We start from the raw sequence: 24,121 nt of genomic DNA on the forward strand, positions 1-24,121 counted from the left end.
ACCTACAATGGCAACCTATCACCTCCAGAACCAAGTCCAAATTCCTTTGACTGTCTCCACAGATCCTCTTTAATCTGGTCCTGCCCTCCTTTCCTAATCTTATCTCCCCTATATCTCTACCCCAACCATGCTAATCTCCTTGTGGTCCTGTAAAGACATCTGCTTGTTTCTACCTCTGCTGACGTTGTCCTTTTGGCCTAGCACCCTATCCCCTATCTGCCTAAATCCCCCAAATCTATTCATTCAAGGCTAACCTCCAGTCCTAACTCTGTACTAGAAAATTTCCAGCCCTAATTAATCTTCTCGTTCTCTGAATCCTATAGTCTATTTCACCTTTTTGAAATTATTATATTTTGCTTTATGTCACTTGCTACTGATTCATATGAGTTTGATATTCCCAAATGGACTGTAAACCTCTCAAAATCAAGATATATGATTACTAGACCTCCTTAGCATCCTTCAAAGAAAATAACCAATCAAGGAGCTTAAAAGAATCCCTTAACCAATATTTGATTTTGAACTTGCCTCTTACTTCCTTTTGCAGTCAGGAAGTGGAGAGAATGGGACTGCACACCCATCTAGCTGATTCTATATGCTGTGATCACAGATGGTGTGGAAACCCTACCTGGGGGATTTGCTATAGCCAAAAAGCCTGTTCTTTCTGTTGACAAACGCCAACCATCTCTGTAATCTAGGTTGCCATATGGTTCACCCAGCCCTGTAGCAAAATTGGTTTCTCGGGAATATCAAAGAGACCAAGCAGGCCAAGTCTTCTATCTATGGAGTACAGAGAGGTCACCTTGAGCTGACCCTACCAAAAACAGGAAGGCACAGGACCTCCAAAGACAAGCCAAAGGTCAAACAGACGTAAAACTGACATCCCCTGAGAGACCTGTCAACTGAATCTACCCTTCTCTGGAATCCAGCAACAGGCTCCCTCCCCCACGACTCCTGAGACTACCCTAGAGGAACCCAGCTGGGCAGGGCAGAAGGACGAGGTTACACTATCCTCACTGTATGGAGAGAGATGCCCAAAGTCATAGTTTTATTTTCGTTTTCATAGTATCCAGTCCTGAGGGTTAGTAACAGAGTAAAACAATTTTTTTTTTTTTTTTTTTGAGACGGAGTCTCACTTTGTCGCCCAGGCTGGAGTGCAGTGGCGCGATCTCAGCTCCACCTCCCGGGTTCACGCCATTCTCCTGCCTCAGCCTCCAGAGTAGCTGGGACTACAGGCGCCCACCACCACACACAGCTAATTTTTTGTAATTTTTAGTAGAGACAGGGTTTCACTGTGTTAGCCAGGATGGTCTCGATCTCCTGACCTCGTGATTCGCCCGCCTCGGCTTCCCAGAGTGCTGGGATTACAGGCGTGAGCCACCGCACCCCGCCAGAGTAAAACAATTTTATCACCAAGCCAGTTGTCCTAATTTGGGAGGGACAATCCTCATTTTTTGATCAACTCTTCATCATTTCCCCATGCTCCCTCCTTTGTGGATTTCAAAGGCAGGAGGAGGTCAGTCCCCCAGTTTATCTTCCTAAATTGCCCTAACCCCTCCCATCCAATTATCACAATCACAGACTTATGGAAGCTGCTCGGGTTTGAGACTCAGAAGGAAATACAGGGGAAGTCCAGCTTCAAGAAAGGAATTCAACATTTCAGACATCTAGATTGTCTCTCAACCCAGGATTTTGCTAAACTTTTCAAAGAAAAACTCTAAACCCATGCAGTCTCTATATTTCGAGGCTATTTTTATGCCACTTATCTAATAGGCTCAAACACTCTCTTCACAAGCTCTCACAGCTGAAGAAGAAACTACAATTTGCTGAAAACAAAAGCCCAGAATGTAAGTACAGCCTGCTCAAGGCCATACAGAAAGCAGTGGACTGAGGCTAAACCCAGGGAGGCTGATTTCCAGGAAGGACTTTCATTATTTCAAAACAAAACAAACCCCTGACAAGGCCTGATTAGTATCCTCTTCCTCAACTAAACACACATAGTCCAACACTCCTCTGGGCCACCCAAAAGCAGCTGCTGTCACTTCTGCTTGCTGGATTCAGACTGCAATTCAGCCATTCCTTTCAACAGTCATCCTGTGCACATATCTCCCATCTCTGCAACACAGCAGAAGGCTCTAAGTATCAAGAGGGCCCTGGATAAATCACTTATGATAAATAAGCCTCCATTTTGAACCAGCTTTCCTGGCTATTTTCCTTGGGTATGGCACATGTAGGTACACTGCAAAGTCACACAGAAGAAATTGTTTCTTCACTCATTTTTCCCTCAGTTAATGTTTATTGAGCTCCTATTATGCACCAAGTACCATGAAGTTGATTGAGATACAGTAGTATAAAAAACAGCCATATTCTCCAATCCTGAATAATCTTTTCGAGGTGCTTCCCACAGAAGCTAATAAAACACAGACTCAAATCCACATATCAGAGATTTGGCTTTTTTTCTAAAGTGACTGTCTCAATTTACTGCCTTCATATTTCTACCAATATATACATACCTAAGGTCAGTTTCCTTCCATGAGCCAGATGCTTATTCCCAATGGCCAGTTTTAATCCCAAGATAAAATCCTAAGGTCACTCTCTTCAAGTCACCCAGCAGTTGTTAGTTAACTTACATAAGGCACAAAAAGATAAAGAAGATACATCTTTTGCTGCAGCTCCATCTTGCACTCAGGAAGCTCACAGTCTGGAGGACCGCACACACACTTGCCCTCCTCCCCCATCCGACTCTGCCAAGTGATAGACTAGACCTTTATGTTTACAGAAGAGCAATGAACTGCTACAGAAACACAGGAGGCCATGATTCATTCTGACTGAGGGGATCAGAAAAAGCTTTGAGGAGAAGTGGAATCTGAGCTAAGCCCAGAAGGAAGAGGAGGCAAGAAACTGACTGAGAAGAGGAAATGGAAAGGCATACTAAGCCAAGGAAGCAGAATGAGCAAAAGCACTAAAGGATACAAATGTAAAATTTGTTTGAAATTGTCAAGTAGATCGTTTTAGCTATGGCAAAGAGTGAGTGTGAAAGAGCGGACTGAAGGATCACAGATAGGTAGGGGCCATATTGTGGAAGGTCTTGCATGCCCTGGGAAGAAGTTTCTCTTTAGGCCACAGGAAATAGGAAGCTATTGAAGATTTTGGGGTTGGGAAGAGATAATTACTCTGTTTTAGAAAGTGAATTCTAGCCATAAATAATAGAAGAGAACAGAGACTCTGAAACTAGGGAATTCTATTTACAGCCACTAAGTCAGGCTAGGTGAGATATAAGTATCCAACTAGAAGCCAGACACAGTGGCACATGACTGCAGGCCCAGCTACTTGGGAGGCTGAGGTGGGAGGATTGCTCGAGCCCACGAGGTCCAAGCTGTAGTATGCTATTATCACACCTGTGAACAGCCACTGTACTCCAGCCTAGGCAACACAGTAAGATCTCATCTCTAGAAAAAAAAAAAAAGAAAAGAAAAGAAAGAAAGAAAATAAAATAAAAGTTCCAACTAGAGCATCATGAATGAAAAGAATTGCACTGGGGAGACTTTGCAGTAGTAAAAACTGTCATGACTCGTCAATGTCCTCTATACAGAGGTAAGAGTGAAAAAAGAGTCAAAGATGATTTTGACATTTCTAACAGCTTGGAAGACTAGATAAATGCTGTTATTTAGGATAGGAGTGTCCTAAACATAAGAGGGTATGGCAAGAAGATATTGAGCTCAGTTTGAGACTTTTTGAATTATATCTTTTGTTAAGACCCTGGAAAGATCAAAGGCAATGCCTCAAAGAATGTTTGAGACAAACAAAAGTCCTTCCGTGGGTCTTTTTTGTTTTTGTTTTTGAGACAGGGTTTCACTCTGTCCCCCAGGCTAGAGTGCAGTGGTGCAATCACAGCTCACTGCAGCCTCAACCTCCCAGACTCAAGTGATCCTCCTGCCTCAGCCTCCAGAGTAGCTGAGACCACAGGCATGCTCCACTATGTCTGGCTAATTACAAAAAAGAAATTGTAGAGTTGAGGTCTCCATATGTTGCCCAAGCTGGTCTCAAACTCCTGGGTTCAAGCAATCCACCTGCCCTGGCCTCCCAAAGTACTGGGACTACAGGCATGAGCCACTGCACCAGGCCTCTCCATAGACCTTAAGAATGTGCCTCACAGATCCTTTCTATTAAATAATAGGAATTCTACAAATCTTAAAGAGTATTATCCCCCTGCAGCCTCAGACGGAACTCAAAGTAGAGAAGAGCTTATGTTAAGAAGATTTGTGGGTGTGGCTTTTGTCTAAGGCAGTGAACTCCAATAAGATTCACCGGAAAAACGATACACTTTTTAAAAGAAGTGTATAGTAGTCCCCCCTTATCTATGGTTTCACTTTCCATGGTTTAATACAATAGGATATTTTGAGAGAGACACCACATTCACATAACTTTTATTACAGTATATATTGTTATAATTGTTCTGTTATTATTATGTGTTGTTGTTAATCTCTTACTGTGCCTAATTTATAAATTAAACTTTATCATATGTATGTATGTGTAGGAAAAACATAGTACATACAAGGCCTAGTACTATCTGCGGTTTCGCACATCCACAGCGGGTGGAACGTATCCCGCATGGATGGGGGGGACTACTATGCTAGCAGGAACATCACCAGCTTGGATGAAAAGGGACATCTACAAGTAGGAAGCAGGCTGAGAAAACTGCTTAGCTGCAAACACGGGCTACATCTTATGGGAAAAAAAGGGTACTTCAGAGGACAGAACCAGGAGCCATAGGGTAGAACAACAAACAGTGAAGAATCATTCCCAGGCAATAGGACTGAGCCCTACTCACATGCCAGGCTGGATTTCAAAACTGCTAGGGACTAGCGACTAATGTTTCCCTCCTTTCTAAATGGAATCATCTACTGTAGATGGAAAATTAAAGAGACATGACAACTAAATGTGATGTAGGATTCTAGATTGGGTCCTGGACCAGGAAAAGGCCATTAGTAAGACAACTGGCAAAATTTGAATAAGGTCTATAGATTAGCTAATAGTATTGCATCCGTACTATTAATGTCCTGGTTTTAATCATTTTACATGTTGTGTCATTTGAGGAAGCTAGGCAAAGAGTATTTGGGAACTCCGTACTATTTTTGCAACTTTCTTGTATTATAATAAGTCTGAAATTATTTCAAAATCTGAAGAAAAAAATAAAAATAGCCATTTTAAAATGTAAGTGTTACCAATTTTTTAAAACAGACATCTGTAGTAGTTATCCCAAATCTATCCCAGTGTTGTATTTGGTGTGGAGGACAGATAACTTGTCTCTTGAGTTCATAGTCTTCAGATCAAGAGGAGCAGTACTCAAGTTGCTATACCCATAGAACCGCATTGAGGAGTCTCAAATTCACATAGACCTGATTGAGAAGATGAGACCCTGGCTCCTGAACCTGAGCCTGATGCCATAATAGATGAGACATTGGCCAGGGGGCCGGGGGGAGGTTTTGGGTGGAGATGAGTATATTTTTCATGTGTGAGGAATATAAATAATTTGTGCCAGAGGTCAAACTGTAATGTCCACAAATTCTTTGACCCTCCTTCCACCAAAAGGTGGTGTGTAATTCTCCTCCCCTTGAATCTGGTCAGGTCTTAGTAACTCTCTTCTAACAAGCAGAATGTGGTGGATGTGATGCTATGTGACTTCTGAAGCTAGACCCTAAGAGACAATAGAGCTTTTATCTGGCCCTCTTTTGGGATGCTTATTCCTGGGCCTAGCCATGGTACTGTGAGGAAACCCAGGCAAGGTCCTTGGTCCTCAGACCCGGCTATACTCCCAGATGAAAACCAGCCAGAATTATCTGCTTGACATGTCAGAGAAGAAACTTGGGAATGACCTTGTCGCAACTACTGTCTGACTGTTCAGCCGCCATCTGACTAAAATACATGAAAGATACTAAACCTCCTAGCTGAGCCCCTCAATTCCCACGACTGTGAGAGATTACAACAAATAACTGTTGCTGTGTTAAGCTATTCCACTTTGGGGTGTTTTGCCATACCACAATCGATAACTGCCATAGGCAGGTAGAAACTGGGACTCAAAAAAATTACGGGACTTTTCCTAAGTTCACACAGCGAGTAAGGAACACAGTCAGGAACAGAGTCACATACCCATCCAAATCAAAAGCCATTCTCTTTCCACTAATGACAGACATGACAGTAATTGCAGCTAGCCTGCATTGAATGTTTTCTATAAGAAGGCACTGTTCTCTAAGCACTTAATGTGGAGTAACTCACCAAATGTTCATCACAATGCTGTAAGGTAGGTATTACTGTGAGCCCCATAATATAGTTGGGAAACCTGAGGCACAAAGAGGTTCATTAATTTTCCTCAGGTTATCCAGCTAGTAAGTCACAGAGTAAGGACTCGCCTTTAAAAGCCAGCTCCAGGCTGAGGCAGGAGAATTGCTTGAATCTGGAAGGCGGAGGTTGCAGTGAGCTGAGATCGTACCACTGCACTCCAGCCTGGGTGACAGAGCAAGACTCTGTCTCAAAAAAAAAAAAAGAAAAAGCTCCAGCGTGCAGCCGTAACCATTCTGCTATGAACAGATGAAACCTTCAAATCAGATTTCATAAATTGAGAGGAGAACCAAGGACAACCCCTAAGGGAGTGTACCCTCTACAAAGCGGTCAAAAGAAGACATGGTGATTGAATGACCTGAGAAAGAAGGGAGAGGGGAAAGAGGTGTGTCAGAAAACCAAACACTATGACAGCATTCCTGGAGGAACCCATGGCAGGATCCACAAACCAGCTTCAATTTTTAAGGCTGACTGGGTCAACTGCAAGCCAACCATAAGGCTCCACTCCCAAAGCCACATTGGTAGTAGCAAACTCCTCCACAGAAAGTAATCTTTGAATCCTAGAATGGAGAGTTATGTCATTGGATTACTCCCTGAGTCATGTGGACAGAGCAGCACTATTGATCGCCCTTTTCTCCCTCTTACAATGACAACACTCACTCCTACTCTGGAATGATTAGGCTGTTATTTAACTTCAGACATGAGAAAAGTAAATTCTTATACTTAAAAAAATATATATGGTTCATGACCTTGACCCAATGAAGCCCATCAAACCCACTGGGACTCTTTACCAACTCAATGTTTTCTTTTAGACAGAGCTCCCTAGGATGCACCAGTTTTAGGTGATCCCTTTACAGAACTAATCTAAAACCAATGCCTTTAACTTTTTTACCTCTGTACGACAAGCTCTGGATGTAAGGCAGACCATTCACCAGAGGCCCTGAGGCTGTAACACCACACAGGAGAAGCGCAAAGCCCACATTGTCTGTGGGCATAGGGGAAGCAGGGGCAAGCCTGGCAGAGGTGAAAACAGCACTTCCAAGGGAACCAGTCTCAGCTCCAGCTCCCGCTTGCCCTTTCAGTTGGCTGAGTGTAAACCATACACAGTGGAAACCTACTCAGATAATTTACACAGTAAGAAACAAATACGGAAAGCTCACTTCCAATCTGGGAGCCACCCATGTGCCTCCCTTCAACTTACAAACTAGATTCTTTCCAGCAGAAAGACCTTTCTCCTTTCTCTCAGAGGTGGTGGTGTCTGGCTCTGCCCAGATGGTAATACTACTTGGCTCTACATGGTGGGATTTTCTTAGCATTGGCCTGAATCACCTGGGCTGAGCTCTGGAGGTGCCATCTGAAAGGAATCTCTGTCAGTACTTGGCCAAGACAACTTAATGTATATGTTACTAAGAGACCAGTGAATGTTACTAGCCTTTTTGGAGAAAGGATTCCTTTTGAAAATGAGACCTGGAATTATGGAAGATGACTTCTGGAAAAAAAAAAAAAAAACTCCATGTTATGTCCAAAAGAATCCAACCTAAGGGAAACTCAGCCAGATTTACTGGATTTGGTTCCACCCTCATCCTATCCCAGGCTTATGCCTACCTCCCCATTAGGTCTGTCAGACCTAAGGTCTAAGGAAGGGTTGGGAATTTTATACCAAAAATTTCTGGAAATTTTCCTGATTCTTGACAATGGGGGCTGAAGAATGGATGTTACATTCAGAGAAGAGCAATTCTATCAGCGGGCCTAAGCAGAAAGGAAGGAAGCCAGGTGGGATGAGGTGGGAGAGGTGAAGCCTCAGGTAAGAGAGGGTCAGAAGTAAAACCCATACAAACAGACTGTGAAAAAGAAACCAACCAACAGTAAGCAGTCAGACAGGCTGTCTTTGGAAGTCCCAGAGTCCTTTAAAAGAAACTCTTCACTTACGGGCCTTGGATTCAGCCTGTAACAACCGGATCCTGTCATGGTCTGAGACTCCTTTCTTCCTTTTAAAAAAATTTTTATTTTCACTATTTTTCCCCTAAAATCAAATCAACCAATAACGATGCTAGAAAAGTTGCCCTGGATGCAGCCCTGCTGTTTTCTCTCATCCAGAGACAGGGATTCAGACATGACAGATCATCTGCTTAATCACTACCTGTTCAATCCTGACTGGTAAATAAACCCTCCTCTCTCAAGCCGTACAAAGTAACTCCAGAAAAGAGGCATCAATGGGGCAGTGCTTAAGAAATCTATTGCTGGTCTAAGCAAGTGCGGCAAGGTGCTGTATTGAGATCATACCTATGGCCAAAGGCACCACTGGAAGGGACTCAGACTCAAGGATGCTGAGTGCCAGAGCCTTCTGAAAGGTGGTGTCCAACAGTCCTTGGGAACTTGGAGCTGGAGGAGAAGCCCACACCCTACCCAATACTTCAGCCAAGCAGACATGGCAGAAAATGCCTCATTTCAAGGGAATGGTGTAAGAATGAACATGACAAAGGAGAAACATTAGGAGAAAGCACTGGGCTCCCACCACCCCCCTTTCAAAACAAAAACCAGTGATCAAAGGACCAGCACTGGTCTTCAGAAGCCCCCAAATTGTCTACCAGGCAAAAAGGTGCTACTCCTAATTCGTGGTGTCAGCTTACTACAAAAAAGGAACCCGGTCATACCTCTTACCTCTGAAGGTATTCGGCCTGAAGCAGGAACAGGCCAGATTAAGAGTGCAGCTGGACATTCCAGTGAGAGACCAGAATAAGGCATATCCAAAAAGCTCAGGTGGCAAGTGAAACTGGTCAATTTTGCAGAATGCCAACTAACCAAAACACAGAAAAAGAACACAAGCCAAAATATTGACATACATAAGGAAAACTACCTAGAGATAATTCTAAAACTCAATAAAAGAGGACAATTACTTGCAAGAAAATAAAGAAACTATGGACTATTGAGAGAAAAAAAAAACAAAACTGAAACATGACCGAGAAGCAAAATTCCGCCCTCATCAAAATGTCTGAAGGTACTTTCCATGGTTGTCCCTTAGCCTGGGCTGTCATTTGATGAATCTTGAAATGTGTCTAGGAAAAAAGTGGGCAGTAGAGAAAGCAAATGCTCCCACTGCTCCCTTTTTACTTGGCAATACCAGCAGTCAAATATTAACTTCACCATATTTTAAATTACTGCCCCTAAAGATCTTACCACCAGGTAAACGAGATAAGATACTGGCCCATCAAAAGATAATTAGCAATGTGTGGCATTAAATGATAAGTGTTATATAAATAATATAAGCCACAAATACTAAGACTTTAAGAATAAGAAAAAATAAAGACTACTTCTTGAGGTCAGGGATTCATGGCCAGCCAAGGACCTGAGGGGTTATAATAAACAACAAATATTTAAAGGAAGAACCCCCAAATACATTACTTTCTGTGTTTTCATTTTCTATAAAACGAAGATAGTGATAGCACTTAATATAATTGTTATGGGTATTAAATGAGATCCTGCATGTAAAATAATTAGCAGTCTTTGTCCTACAAACACTTAAAGAGTAAAGTTTTCACATATCAATTTCACATATCAATTAATTGTTTAATCATCAGGTTTAACATATCAATTAATTATTTAAAATAAAAATAAAATCACACAAACTCAAAAAATGTCACCTGTTACATGATCACATCTCTATTCCTCTGACCTTGGGAAGCCACCAGATATATTACAACTCACTACAGAAACAAGAAAAGGATGAATGATTCAGTGTGAACCCACTCCCAACCCTGGAAACCCCCAAATCAAAGCAGGATGAGTCAGGGACCCTATCTGAAAATAAGGAAGCTTTCAGCCATTTTCCAGGGACTTTCAGCAACTTCTCCTGACAACAGTAAAAACGTACGATAAGACCTACCGAAGTCAAAGAGCAATCCTGGCAGGACTCCAGAACTTGGTTCACCCCACCAGTATGATGGGAGTTTCAAAGAGACACTGTGGAGTATGGGTCTTAGTCCTCCCATTTGTGAAACAGAGAAAAACAGTATCTATCTTCAGTCTTCTCGAAAAATTGACCAGCACGTACCCATGAGCACATCAAGATCTGTAGGCTACTTGGGATCTCCACAGAATGAGCATTCATATCCTGGGACTCACATGGGTGTCTCCACAATGAGACCACACACATAACCCATTCTCTTCTCACCACCACCTCCACCAGATCCAGCCCAATAACTCTCAAGTTGAAACAAATGGGAATATCTGGGTGAAAAACATAGTTGTTCATAAAACTGTTTCCTCTTGCCTGCCCCTGGTCTGCTTCTGAAACTTAATATTTTCATTCACCTAGTCTTCGTGCTCACATTGGTTAATAATTAACATTTTTCAAGCAAGTGATATGTTAATTATTTTACATGCATTATTACATTTAATACTCATAGCAATTCTATTAAGTGCTATCACTATCTTCATTTTACAGGAAACTAAGACAGAGGAGGTAACTTGCCCAATATCACCCTGCTGGAAAATGCAAAAGACGGTTTCCTTTTTTTTTTTTTTTGAGATGGAGTCTCGCTCTGTCACCCAGGCTGCAGTGCAGTGGCGTGATCTTGGCTCACTGCAACCTCTGCCTCCCAAGTTCAAGTGATTCTCCTGCCTCAGCCTCCCAGTAGCTGGGACTACAGGCCCGTGGCACCACGCCCAGCTAATTTTTTGTATTTTTAATACAGATGGGATTTCACCATGTTAGCCAGGATGGTCTCGATCTCCTGACCTCATGATCCACCTGCCTTGGCCTGCCAAAGTGCTGGGATTACAGGCGTGAGCCACTGCGCCCGGCTGCAAAAGATGGTTTCTAAACCCAGGTCCATCTGACTGCAGAGCTCAAGCTCTTAGTCATTACACTGTTTTGGGTTGACTTTTTTTTTTTTTTCTGAAGGAAGGGCAGCTATGAAAAACTTTTAGCTAAAATCATACTTAATCATGAAAGTCTGAATGTTTTCCTGCATGAATAGAAAAAGAAGTCTGCTCTTACCACTTCTATTCAACATTGCACTTTGGCAGTCCTAGCCAGTGTAATAAGGCAAGAAAAAGAAACAAATGAGAAACAGATTAGAAAGGAAAAAATAAATGTCTTTTTTTCATTGACAACACAAATATGTACATAGAAAATCCTGATTAATATACAAAAAGAAAGTTAATAGAACAAATAAGTGAATGTATTCAGGTCACAACATACAAAGTCAACATATGAAACAAAACAAAACAATGATATTTCTACATACTACAATGAGTAACTGAAAAATGAAATTAAATGAATAATACCATTTATAATAACATGAATAGAAGACCATAGCAAAAAAAAACCAAGAAACTTCCAGCTAAATTTAATGAAATACATGCAAGACTCATTCACTGAACTACAAAATGTTACTGAGTTACTTTTAACCTAAGCCTTCAAATATTACTTACATAATTAAGAATAATTAATCAGTCTAGCATTCAAGACTGATTAAAATATCACCCTAGGCTGGATGCAGTGGCTCACACCTGTAATCCCAGGACTTTGGGAGGTCAAAGTGGGAAGATCACTTGAGCTCAGGAGTTCAAGACCAGCCTGAGCAACATGACGAAACCCCATCTCTGCAAAGAAAGAAAGACAATATCACCCTAATCTACCTCTCCAGGCTCCTCATTTTCATTCCCCTTTCATTTTGTTTTTTGTTTTTTATTATTCCACAAACATCCCCCCTCTACTACTGAGAATGCTGCTCTTGCTGCATGAAATAATCAATTGATTCATCTCTATCCCCAAACTACTCTCACCTCAACTATCTCTGATTATTGGAAACCCTTCTCAAACTACTTCTCCAAGAAACTTTCTTTAATCTTCTAACCAGATATTATCTTTCTTTGCTTTTTGACTCTTCTCCTCCTCCCAAAAGCACTATGTTGGCATATCTTATAGCGTTTATCATATCCTAAGTTAAATTACTGTTATATGATTGTAAGCTCATCGATGATGGCAACTGTATCTGATGCAGCTCCTCTAAAGTAACTTGTTCTTTACACAGAATATATATTTAAATATTTGTTGAAACAAACATTTAAAAGATTGAATTAAAAGAAAGTTCTTTTTGTAATAAAACTTTTGGGGTACCAAATTGCATCACTGTCACAATAGAATTCACGATGTCCTGACTTTTGCATGGGCTGGACCAGATGCTTAGCCATTTTGTGACCTTCCTCTCATTCAATTCTGAGGAATGTCAATTCAGCTTGGCTTCTGTTAGTTGGATCAATATCAAGATCAAGACCAAGTAAAACATCCCAGCATAAAGGACAAAGACAGATCCTCAGTCTTTATATAACGGATCAGGGAAAGAAGGTGTAAGGGAGCCAGTGTCCTCAGCACAGGGCAGGAAACTGTGAATGATAAACAGAACCACTGTGGATTCTGTTTCTGGGGAGAGAAAAAAAAAGTAATCTGATCATCGCATCTTGGAGGTCTGCGTTGCTTGCAGAATACAGAAACTTTCTACAGTACCTGTGCCTCTGCTGCTCTAGAAACATCTGCAAGGGTAAATGAAATGTTAACCACCAGTCCTGCCCCACACTCAGGAGGCTAGCAGCACAATCAGGTCCTGAACAGAGGCATCAGCACAATCATGTCCTGGACAGAGGCATAGAGCAGAGCTGACAGGCTCTGGAAGTGTCAGGCCTCTGTCCCAGAGAAGGACCCTGGAGAGGCCATTTGGATCTTACTGCATATACAAAGTGGGAAGGGAATGTTACTGTAGAATGGAGCTCATGTGCCACACTCTCCCAACTAGCCAGAGAAGGAAGGCTCCTTAACTTAACTTCATTTCATAATTATCAAAAACATTATAGCTGATTAGCAGCAATTAATCACACTCCATAAGTGCAAATTTGTCTTTTGACCCCAGACTGGCAAAAGCTTCCTAGCTCTTTGCCTGGGTACAGAATGTCCTTTCATGTCATCCTAATAACTTTTAATCATCCTCTATGTGTGCTTCAGTTCTTACAACCTGACATGGAGCTCTAGCTCAGCAAGATTCATCTGCGTGTATTACTGTTTTTAAAGAAGTCTACTTTAATTAAATATAAAAGTCATTGTTCAAACTTGTCATAATTTAGCACTTCTACCGATTAATTCATCTACTTTCCCTAGTTTCCTAAAGAGTTCCCTGTATCATCTCTTGAAATTCATAAACTGGACTTATTTCTATGTACAAATTCCAAAAAGTAAGTGGGAGGAGAGGGTTAATTTGCTAGAAACAAGTAAGACAGAAATCCCCACACCATATACACCCATCCATCCAAACACAAAATTTGGGGGGAAATTTCTTTTACTTTTAGTGCAAATTATACTAACAGCACTTCAGATCTTGCAAAGAAAGATCTAAGAACAAGTTGTTGAAAACTGCACTGGGGAAACTTCAATGATACTGATATCACCATTCCTTTCCCAAATTTTCAAAATTGCCAAATGCCACTAAGCAAACAGCGCTTAGAGGGTTAAGACTTCTACTATTCTGATATTTGCATATTTACTTTTTTCCTATGTATCCAAATGGCAATTCCCTGATCCTCTGAAATGTTAACACTATGTTCAAATCAGTTACTTTAAACGTACTTCGGAACAGTATTCAGGTAGCTAAATTCCCTGGGATTGTACCAGCTATGCATGAATATGGTAAAAATCAAACTCTTCATTGACAACTGGGGTCTCTGGCTTCTGAATGAAAATCAAAGCAATCATGCACTGTGGAGTTTTCTCTTTTTATCTGTGAAATCATGTGATCTCCCACATGGACACTACTGTGAGATCACCAAGCGTGTGAAACAATAAGAATTGCTGTATGGGTTGAGATGCAGCCCTAAATCTCAGTGATAAACCTTTGGATCTCTCCTTTGAGCATCCAATTAAGACTTATAAAATTTATTGTCATGGAAAACTTAACGGCAAAGTATCTGAAGAATAAGTTGGTATTTTCATTCCTGAGTCCAGAATTATATTTGTGAGGTAAGGTATTGAGGAGAAAAGAGGATCCTTTAATAGATACTTGAGATAGAGGACTCAGAGATCACTGGAACTAGGTAGATAAGATCTTGGGCCAGGTTAAGAAAATATGTATTACCTGGGAAGAATTTACCACAAAATTGGCTTAATGGCAAAATTAACGTTCTCCATCTGTTGAAAGAAAATATAAGACTACTCTGGGCCGGGCGCGGTGGCTCACGCCTGTAATCCAAGCACTTTGGGAGGCCAAGGTGGGTGGATCACGAGGTCAGGAGTTCGAGGCCAGCCAGGCCAAGATGGTGAAAACCCATCTCTACTAAAAATACAAAATTAATCCGGCACTTTGGGGGGTGCCTGTAATCCTAGCTACTCAGGAGGCTGAGGCAGGAGAATCGCTTGAACCAGGGAGACGGAGGTTGCAGTGAGCTGAGAATGTGCCACTGCACTCTAGCCTGCGCAACAGAGCAAGACTCCATCTCAGAAAAAAAAAAAAAAAGACTACTTTGAAAAATACTGTGTTTTTAGAGAAACACACACTTCAAGAATAAATTATTCTTGAATATTTTACCACAGAGCCTTAAAGCTGGGTAGCTGAGAACAGGGATTAAGAAGGAAACTTTTCATCATATATTTTTATGTATTTTCTGAATTTTGAGCCATATGAATGTGCTACAGCTCCAAAAATATAAATATAATTTTATAAAGAAAAAACTAATTGATATTAGGAAATAAAATTAAAATGCCCTAGATAAAACAGGATGGTAAAGGAGAAGCACACTTGCTTTGATTAGGGGCCGAGAGGAAGTTAGTCACCTAGATTGTTAATATACCACCATCCCTAGCTCTCAAACTGTTTGTCAATTCAAACCGACGGTTGTTTTATTTTTGTTTAAATTTGGGGGTGGGCAAGTAGTAATCTACCTTCCAAAAGAAAAAAAATAAGAGGGTCTTTTCCAGCAAGATCTTTATTCTCCACTGCTCAAATCCCATTAACACTAATCAGCACAATGATTAAGCACATTGTGGTTAAGTACTCTAGTTGATAATGATTCTTTTGGAAGAAAGGTTCCCATAGCGACAGGTAAAGGCTATCATCAAACTCAGCTTTTCAGCACAGCACTTGATGTCACAGGTCAGAGAGTTAAGATTGTTTTAGTATTAATCTGGAGGCTTTCTTTAACTTCACTTGACTTTATCCATTCAAATGACACTGATGGAGAGTCCTTCTATAAACCAGGCAAAGTACGAAACACAGCGGGGCAGGAGAGCTAGGAGAAAGAAGACCTCAAAGATAAGCTATTGTTCCTACCCCAAGAATGCAGTCTGCTGAGGAAAGCAGCCACTACAAGAAATAATGACATTAGGGTGGTAATTCAATCCTCAAATCTACAACCATGCCTTGTCCTCATCACTAGGACTGGTCAGTTTCTAATCTAGTTTCACTTTCCCATCTTCAAGCTGCAGCACAGCTGGGTTTCCAGCTGGCTGGGGAAGAAAAGATTCTTTAAATAAACAGCATTTAAAAAATATGTAGTCGCTTTTGCTATACTGAATTTTGTGAACCACCTTTCTCTAATATGTGAATCTGGGTGCCACATTAATTTAAAGCTATCCTAAAGAATGTAAAAATCCTTAGGAATACACCTTTCCTTGTTTAACAACAAAGTACACTATACACTGGAAAACTGCTAATCAGGAAATCCCAAAGAAAGAAATGATCTTTATTTTTTATGCTATTTACTGCATCTATTCAATAAGGAAACTGCTTAAAAACATGAATATAAGAAAACAACAAGATAGGGTGTAATTATACCAAAATATATGCAACCATCATTTAAAATGCAGGACTATTTGCAGAACATGATGTTTTTATAACATTGTACAGAGTTGCTAATCCCTGCAAGGCCTTTCTAACTCTTTTTCCTCGCCTTTCCACAGAAGGCACAGAAAACGCCTCCCTCCATACAAGCAATCTTCTAAGAAATGCAAAGATTTCACTCAACTGTATCACCAGATGTACTCTTTCTGGATAAATGATACACATTAGATATGTAAAAATATCACTCTGGCAGGTCTTGCTCTTCCAGAAAGACCCCTGTCTACCTTTCCCCACCTTAGATCACAGACTTCAAGTCAACATTTCATGGTGGAAACGAGCCATTTATGAGAACTGATAAGAAGAGGTCCAGTGCGACCTCCCGCATTGATGCTCCTGAGGCCAATTTTTAAACACAATATTATCCCTCCATATTTTGCCCCCCTCCAAAAAAAAAAAACCCACGGGCTTTCTAGATGACTTCCCAGAGAACCATGCCTCTCAGAACCTACACACACTCAGACCTGAAACTAGCTAAACAAAGCAACAATGCAACCTCGGTTGCTCAATGTAACGGCCATGACGACAGTTTCCAAGTGCCAGTTTCCCTATTTTGCAATGGGCAAATCTGCTCCAAGGAGAAAATGTTCCCAGTGACCCTGTGGCCCAGAGGGCTTTCTTTAGAATAGAAAACAGAAAATAAATTTGTTAGTTATTTCCTGCTAAGCACAAGGACAGTGTTGTGGTTAGTTAGGATGATTTTGTTTCCTTATTTAATATACCATTACCAGTACATGTCTTCTTTAACCACATAGTAGAAAATAAGAAAATGCAGTTTATCCTCTTCTGTTATATTATCACCAATTCCACAGGTCTCACAAATATGTCCTTTAATTTCTAATCCCCTTATATAAGGTTCCCCAAAATGGTACCTATTTATATACTTCCCTTTGAATATCAATTCAAAGCAATTTTTTTGCATTATAAAATGCTTACTGCCATACACATTCCTCATCCTTGATAATTTGTGATATGTGAGGACCCGTCCTTTACCAGTGATTGCAGTTCTAAATGTATCTTTTTAAGAACTATACTACACATGCTATTTTGATAATATGAGATGATCATAACCTAGAAACAGACCATATTTCTGACCCTTAAATTTTTCATGATTTCTGCATTCAACTGTTAAGCTATTAAATACCCACTAGAACAAACAATGTGTAATTGATAAAGTGTATTGTGTTGGGGGAAGGAGAAAGTAGGAGGGAGACAAGGGAGCAGAGAAGCCAGTTACTCTATGGGGTTATCTGACAAAGACCATCAAGTCCTCAGCGGCCCAGACTAGGGATTATGTGGAGATGTACACTGTGCAAATGCAGGAGCAACTCACCAACAACCAAACAGAAGCTGTCCTTGGACAAGGTTCAATACATATTTTTACTATCTATTTTCCACTGTACAATACTGTTTCACAGCTCCCCAAGGGATCTCAGATAAAATACTTAATAGAATAAAAAATTAGAAATTCTTAGCTGGTCTCTACTTGTCTTCATAAAACATTTCAGAACATAAAACCAATAATAAAAAGCAGTCAACAATATTCCTAAGGATAATGTCAGAGTGATAAACTGCTGTTATCCCCCAAAGTTTTCCCCTCCTTATTAAGACATTGCCAAGATTCTTCTCATTAAAGTGATCACAGTTTAACATAGTTAGTGCTTAGATATACTCCCATAACTAAACTCCTAAAATTTGCCTCCTGAAGGGGGTGGGGGAGAAAAGCTTCCAAAAATCACAGGTATTGATCTAGAAAGATGAAGGCAGCAAAACTTACTATAAGCTGTTACACATATTTTGCTACTCAAACAAAGCCTGTCTACACTACCCAGAATCAGTTGGTAAACTGGTAAACATAACAACTTCTATGAGAGTACAGGACGTCTATCATAATTCAGCGATTACACAGTCCAGCAAGTCATACCGCATGCCAACAAATTCAGCTTTAGCTGGGACGAAACGAAACCCCAATTTGAATAAGCACGAGACAGGCTTACACCAAATACTCCAGTGTGGGACAATTTGATTTGAAATATCTTACTAAGAAGTAAGTACTGGATTCAGGGACAAGAAGAGAAAGCTCTTAGACTGACATTTCTTTGACTTTTGACATGGGAGACTTCCATTCCCAGCTGCAGAGATCTACAGATTTCAGTGTTTTGTTTCTAATCACCTGCATTCCTGTGCAGCATCCAACATCATAAAGATGAGAGATGCAGTCAAATACATCCGGCGAGTAAGACCTTAGAGCTGAACTTAAAGCATTCAGCAGAAGTTACTCTCTTTCATCATCGTCACAATCAACAGACCTTGTAATTCCCCCAGAAACAGCTAAAAAAAAAAAAAAAAAAAAAGGTGTCTGCTTGCTAGTCTTAAGAGAAGGATGTGCTACCTGCTTAGCAAAGACAGGCAATCACGATGGAGAAAAAAACTGGAGCCACATGGAGGACGGAAAACAGTAGCAGAAAAAGTCCAACTCTGCCTGCGCCAGCGGTGTGGATGAGCAGAGCAACGAGCCCAGGAGAGGAAGGAGGGGGCGGGGGCGACCATTCCCTAGGAGAACTTGTAAGCGGAGGCCTTCACAGCCTGGGAGTCTGCCCAGCTGCTCCTGCAGACCCTGCCAGCCTGGGCACGGCAGGCCCGCGGGAGCAGGGCGGGCAAGGCCTCCGAGGGTCACTCCTGACTCACTGAGCCTCAGGCCAGCACCGCCAGGACCTCTCCGTTTTTCCTTCCGCTACTGGGCTATGATGGCAGCTTTCCAGCCCCACATGCCATACATCAGCCGCAGATCCCCGCTGGCACAGGCCAGCGCCTCCCTCCGCCCCCCACCCCTGGCACACTTTGAGCCTGATCCTTCTTCTCTCCAACCCCAACCCCCTCACCCACCCATGCCAGGCGCCCTGCCCAGGGGCGGCCCCACCCCCCAGCGCGCGGACGCTGCCAGGCCCGGGCACCTGCAGCACCTCCCCGCCCCACCCCCATTCACCACCACCTCGCCCCTCCCCCCTTTCTCCAGCAAAGGGAGGGGGCGACTCACCGCAGTCAGTGCACAGGATCTTGCCCACCTCTTTCTTGAGATTTTTGCCGTTGGTATCGAGAGGGGCAAAGGCCGTCTTAAAGACTAAGGGCTGTTCCGTGGGCTCCAGGAAAAAGATGTAGCGCTGGTTCCTTTCGAGCGGCGCACAGGAGCCCACGCTGATCACCTGCTCGCGCTGCAGCCCCCCGCTCCGGAGCGGCCACTTGTCCAGCACCTTTACCAACGCCACCCGACCCGAGGCGGGCGGCTCTCGGGTGCTGTTGGAGCTGGAGCCGCCGGCTGGGGCCAGCCCCTGTACCTTGCCCTCCACCACCACGGGTGCCTTGTACGCCTGGTCCTGCACTGACTTGAGGCTGGGCGAGTAGCAGGCGAGCGACACACCGAAGAGCAGCATGGAGAAGCCGGGGGCCGGGTCGCGCCTCATGCCGCCGGCGGCTGCGGCTCGCGAACGGGCGGCGGCTCTCCGGGCTGCGGGGCTGCGGGGCTGCGGCTGTTTCTGCGGCCGCGGCTCTGGGGGCGCAGCGGGACGAGAGATGCTGCTGTTGTTGCTGCTGCTCCTGCTGCTGCTGCCGTTCTCGCTGCTGCTGCTGCTGCTGTTGCTGCTCCTCTCGCTGCTGCTGCTGCTGTCGCTGTAGCTGCTGCACCGACCCTTCTCCAGTGGCGGCGGCGGCAGCGCTGAGCAGCAAACCTGCCGCATCTGGCCAGGCCATTTGGGGGGCTCCGCCGCTCAGCCGCCGCCGCTTTGGGAGGGGAAACAGAGCCCGCTGGAAAACCGGAAACAGCGTAACGTTAGCGCCTCTTAGCCCTCCACCGGCAGCCCGGGGAGGTGGCCCAGCTAGGGCAGGGGGCAGGCGGCAAGCGGGCCGCGATGCGCAGCGCGGCGCAGCGCAGCGCTCCCACCCTGTGCGCCAGGACCTGGAGGAGGATGCGGAGGATGGGACGCCCGCCCACTTGCTCTCTCGCGCCCCCTCTGCCCCCGGACCGAGTGGGGAGCGCGGCTTCTGCAGGGGAAGCTTGGGACTGCACTGCTTTAGTGCCCGCCTTCAGCCCGCAGGGGCGCGGGAGGAATCGTGCCACCCTTTGCTCTCGGGATTTATCGGCATGACAGTGGGGGTGGTGCGAGAGGAGAAGGCGAAGAAGAGATAACGGGCTCCTGGCACCATCCTATGAACGTGGTAATGGGACGCAGGGCGTGCCCCCTGCCTTTGGCCAGCAGCTGTAGGAGCCAGAGAGGTTGCCATGGCCAGGGTGGCCGGCCAGCCTCTCGCCTCTTGGGCTGTCCTCTTTCCTAGGAGGACCCTGGAGCCCAGCCCCTAAATGATACCACGTGCTCGGTCCTGCCACCGCCTGGTGAACGCTGGATATTCGACTTGAGGTGGGGGAGGATCCCAGCCCCGTCATTTTGGAAAGAGTTGGGCTACAAGGTGTCTTGTCTTAGCATTGAGGACACCCAAGCAGAGGTGGTAGCTGAGAAAGGGCCCAGTCCTCAACACTCTGAGCTTTCTTCAGCAGCCACGTGGGGATCTGGCTGAGCACTGTACAACCTCATCTTTTAAAAATCTGATCTCTAAGAAAGGTGGGGGGCTTCTTGGGAGCCAACAGAGAGCCAGAGCCTGTCAGGGCCAGAGGCTGCTCCATAAAAAAAAGGTTTTTTTGTTTGTTTGTTTGTTTTCCAAGGCTGATGCTTGCAAGAGGCAGAAGAGTTTGCTGCACTGGAGCCGGCATCTGATTTAAAACACACACACACACACACACACACACACACACACACACACACACACACACACAGATCCATAATCCATTAGCCTATCATTGAGGGTCCACGGAATTTTCAACACCCAACTTTTAACCTTGAAGGATGTGGAGCTCAGGAATGCCAGTGAGCTCTTGGGGAATTTTATACCACACTGGGCTCCACAGGAAACTGGTCCAAGGATGAGTGACTTAGGCTAGGACTGCTATTCTGGAAAGGAAGTAGAGAAAGCTACACCTTTCCTCCTGGCTAAGAGATATCTTAAACTCAATACATCCAAAGCCAACATCATTATTTCTTCCACTTCACTCCAAATCCCCTATAATTATTAATGCCACTGTTTTGTTCTTTTAGACTATATCAATCCATTACAATAAGTCCCTTCATCTCATCTTTTATTCTTCCTCATCCAATTAATCACCAAGGCCTTTGGGTCTCTCTTTTAAAATAATCTCCAATTTATCTACTTCCACTCCAACTCTGCTGCAAATACCTTAAGTCCAAGCCCTCATCATCTCTCACCTGGACAACTTCTAAGCCTGCTAACTGGTCTCCACTCCTTTCACCTCATCACCTATCTCCAGTTCTACCAATGCCAGAGTGATCCTTCTAAAAATAAAATGTAAGTACAATTTGGCCATGCTACTGCTCTCAGAAGTAAAGTTCAAACTCCTCAGCAAGGCTCTTCATGGGCTCCCTTTGCCTAGCCAGCTTCATATCCTGAGAGCCAACCCCCTACTCTAGCAATCCTCAGCACTTCATGCTCTTTCTTGGTGTGCTTCTGCACATGATGTCTCTTGTGTCCAGAAAGCCTCACCTCCACCTTGACCACATGGAAAACTTATTTTCCCAAGGCCCAGCTCAGCATTATACCGCATCCCCCTTCCTACATATCCACCTCTACTCCCACCAACACATACATGATGGAATTAATCCCTTCCTCGTCTGTATTGCCATGAGCTTCACACATAGTATTATTGTTGGGATACTGGCCCATACCGTATTTCAAGCAGCCATTTAATGGGTCTGCATCTCCCATCAGGCCAGGCACGTTAATGTCAGGGACTATATATATCCTATTCGCCTTTGGATTCCTATTACCTCCAACACAATGCCTGGCATAAAATAAGGATTAGCAGATATCCAATAAAAGATGAAGAGAAGGAAGAAAATAACTGAAAATTGGCACTCTTAAAGGCATCAAGCCAACCTTGTTGGCTCCTTCAGTGTCCCCCATTTCATTTTCATAGATCACAGACCTCATAAATCACAAAACATCACCATAAGGAAGATAGCGACATCCACTCTTTCATTTTTCAATGAAAGAAAAAGTCCCAGAGGGGATAGGGGACTTACTCAACAGCTCACACAGCCAGGACTGATCTCAGTCTTCTGTTCCTGAGACCAGGGTTATAGTGAAGAGCTTGTGCTGTGGAGTCCAGCAGAGCTGGGTTTTAAAGCAACTCTGTGACTTACCAACTTTGGAATGAGTCTATTTCACTCTCTAGGCCTTAGTTTCCTTATCAGTGTGAAGGAGAAAATAATAGGGTCTACTTTGTAAACCCGTTTTTTGCTCAGTATGTACTTTCAATAAATATTCAATTGAATGGCTCCTCTGTGCCAAGCACTGAGGCACTGTATGTTAGTGGATATACTGTGGTGAACCAAACTGTTCAATAGTACATGTCTGTGCTCTCAAAGCTCATACTCTGACTGGGAAAACAACAGTAAATAAGTACACAAATGGGTAACTAATTATTTGTATTGCTGAGTGTCCTGAAGGAAATAAACAGGATGAAATGCTAGAGAATAATGGAAAGGGGAGAGGATAGATCTACTTGGATAAGGGAAGGCTTCTCTGAAGAGATAACATTTAAGCTGAGACTAGAAGGATGATGAGGATGTGGATTATGTGAGATAATATGTAAAATGCTTAGAACAATGTCTGGTGCACCGTAAGGGCCAAAATTAAAGTTGAAGGTTACTAATATTTTACTTATACTGGTGGTTCCCAATCTAACAGCTGAGAATCTCTAAGTGGTATTTATTTTCTGTATATTAAAAACATTCACTAGGATTTTCTGTATGTTAAAAAATGTGCTGGGCGCAGTGGCTCACGCCTGTAATCTTAGCACTTTGGTAGGCTGAGTGGGGTGGATCACTTGAGGTCAGGAGTTCAAGACTAGCCTGGCCAACATGGTGAAACCCCATCTTTACTACTACCGAAAAAAAAATTAGCCAGGCGTGGTGGTGCTCCCCTATAATCCCAGCTACTTGGGAGGCTGAGGCAGGAGAAATGCTAGAATTCAGGAGGCAGAGGTTGCAGTGAGCCTCATGACACTACACTCCAGCCTGGGCAACAGAGCGCTGTCTCAAAAAAAAAAAAAAAAAAAGATACAATTTTTGAATAGCACATGTCATGAAGAATAAAAATATTATTTTCCTCTCTCTCTCTTATTTTTTTTTTTTTTTGAGGCAGAGTTTTGGTCTTGTTGCCCATGCTGGAGTGCAATGGTGTGATCTCGGCTCACTGCAACCTCCACCTCCCGGGTTCAAGTGATTCTCCTGCCTCAGCCTCCCAAGTAGCTGGGATTACAGGTGCCTGCCACCACGCCTGGCTAATTTTTTGTATTTTTAGTAGAGATGGGGTTTCTCCATGTTGGTCAGGCTGTTCTTGAACTCCCGACCTCAGGTGATTCGCCTGCCTGGGCCTCCCAAAGTGCTGGGATTACAGGTGTGAGCCATTGAGGCCGGCCTCTTTTTTTTTTTTTTTTTCTTTGAGACAGAGTCTCCATCCCCTAGGCTGGAGTACAGTGGTGTGATCTCAGCTCACTGCAACCTCCGCCTCCTGGGTTCAAGCAATTCTCCTGCCTCAGCTTCCTGAGTAGCTGGGACTGCAGGCACGCACCACCACGCCTGGCTAATTTTTGTATTTTTAGTAGAGACTGGGTTTCGCCATGTTGGCCAGAGCAGTCTCAAACTCCTGACTTCAGGTGATCTGCCCGCCTTGGCCTCCCAAAGTGCCGGGATTACAGGCGTGAGCCACCACACCCGGACTCTTTTTCTTTTGAGACACGATCTGGCTCTGTTTCCCAGGCTGGAGTGCAGTGG

At 43.5% G+C, this 24,121-nt stretch overlaps 1 protein-coding gene across 3 annotated transcripts in view; it reads right to left on the reverse strand.

Moving 5' to 3' along the window:
* Positions 1-20,213, reverse strand: part of NRG2 (neuregulin 2) — a 200,874-nt gene extending 180,661 nt beyond the window's left edge. For all 3 annotated transcript variants that reach the window (XM_054488431.2, XM_054488429.2, XM_054488430.2), the window contains exon 1: positions 19,258-20,213. In XM_054488431.2, coding sequence (XP_054344406.1) covers positions 19,258-19,954 — 697 coding nt within the window. In that variant the 5' untranslated portion in view covers positions 19,955-20,213. The remainder of the gene's footprint in view (positions 1-19,257) is intronic.
* Positions 20,214-24,121: the final 3,908 nt, after the last annotated feature.

This window comes from Pongo pygmaeus, chromosome 4 (genome assembly GCF_028885625.2).
Source record: "Pongo pygmaeus isolate AG05252 chromosome 4, NHGRI_mPonPyg2-v2.0_pri, whole genome shotgun sequence".
In the NCBI taxonomy this organism is placed as follows: Eukaryota; Metazoa; Chordata; class Mammalia; order Primates; family Hominidae; genus Pongo; species Pongo pygmaeus.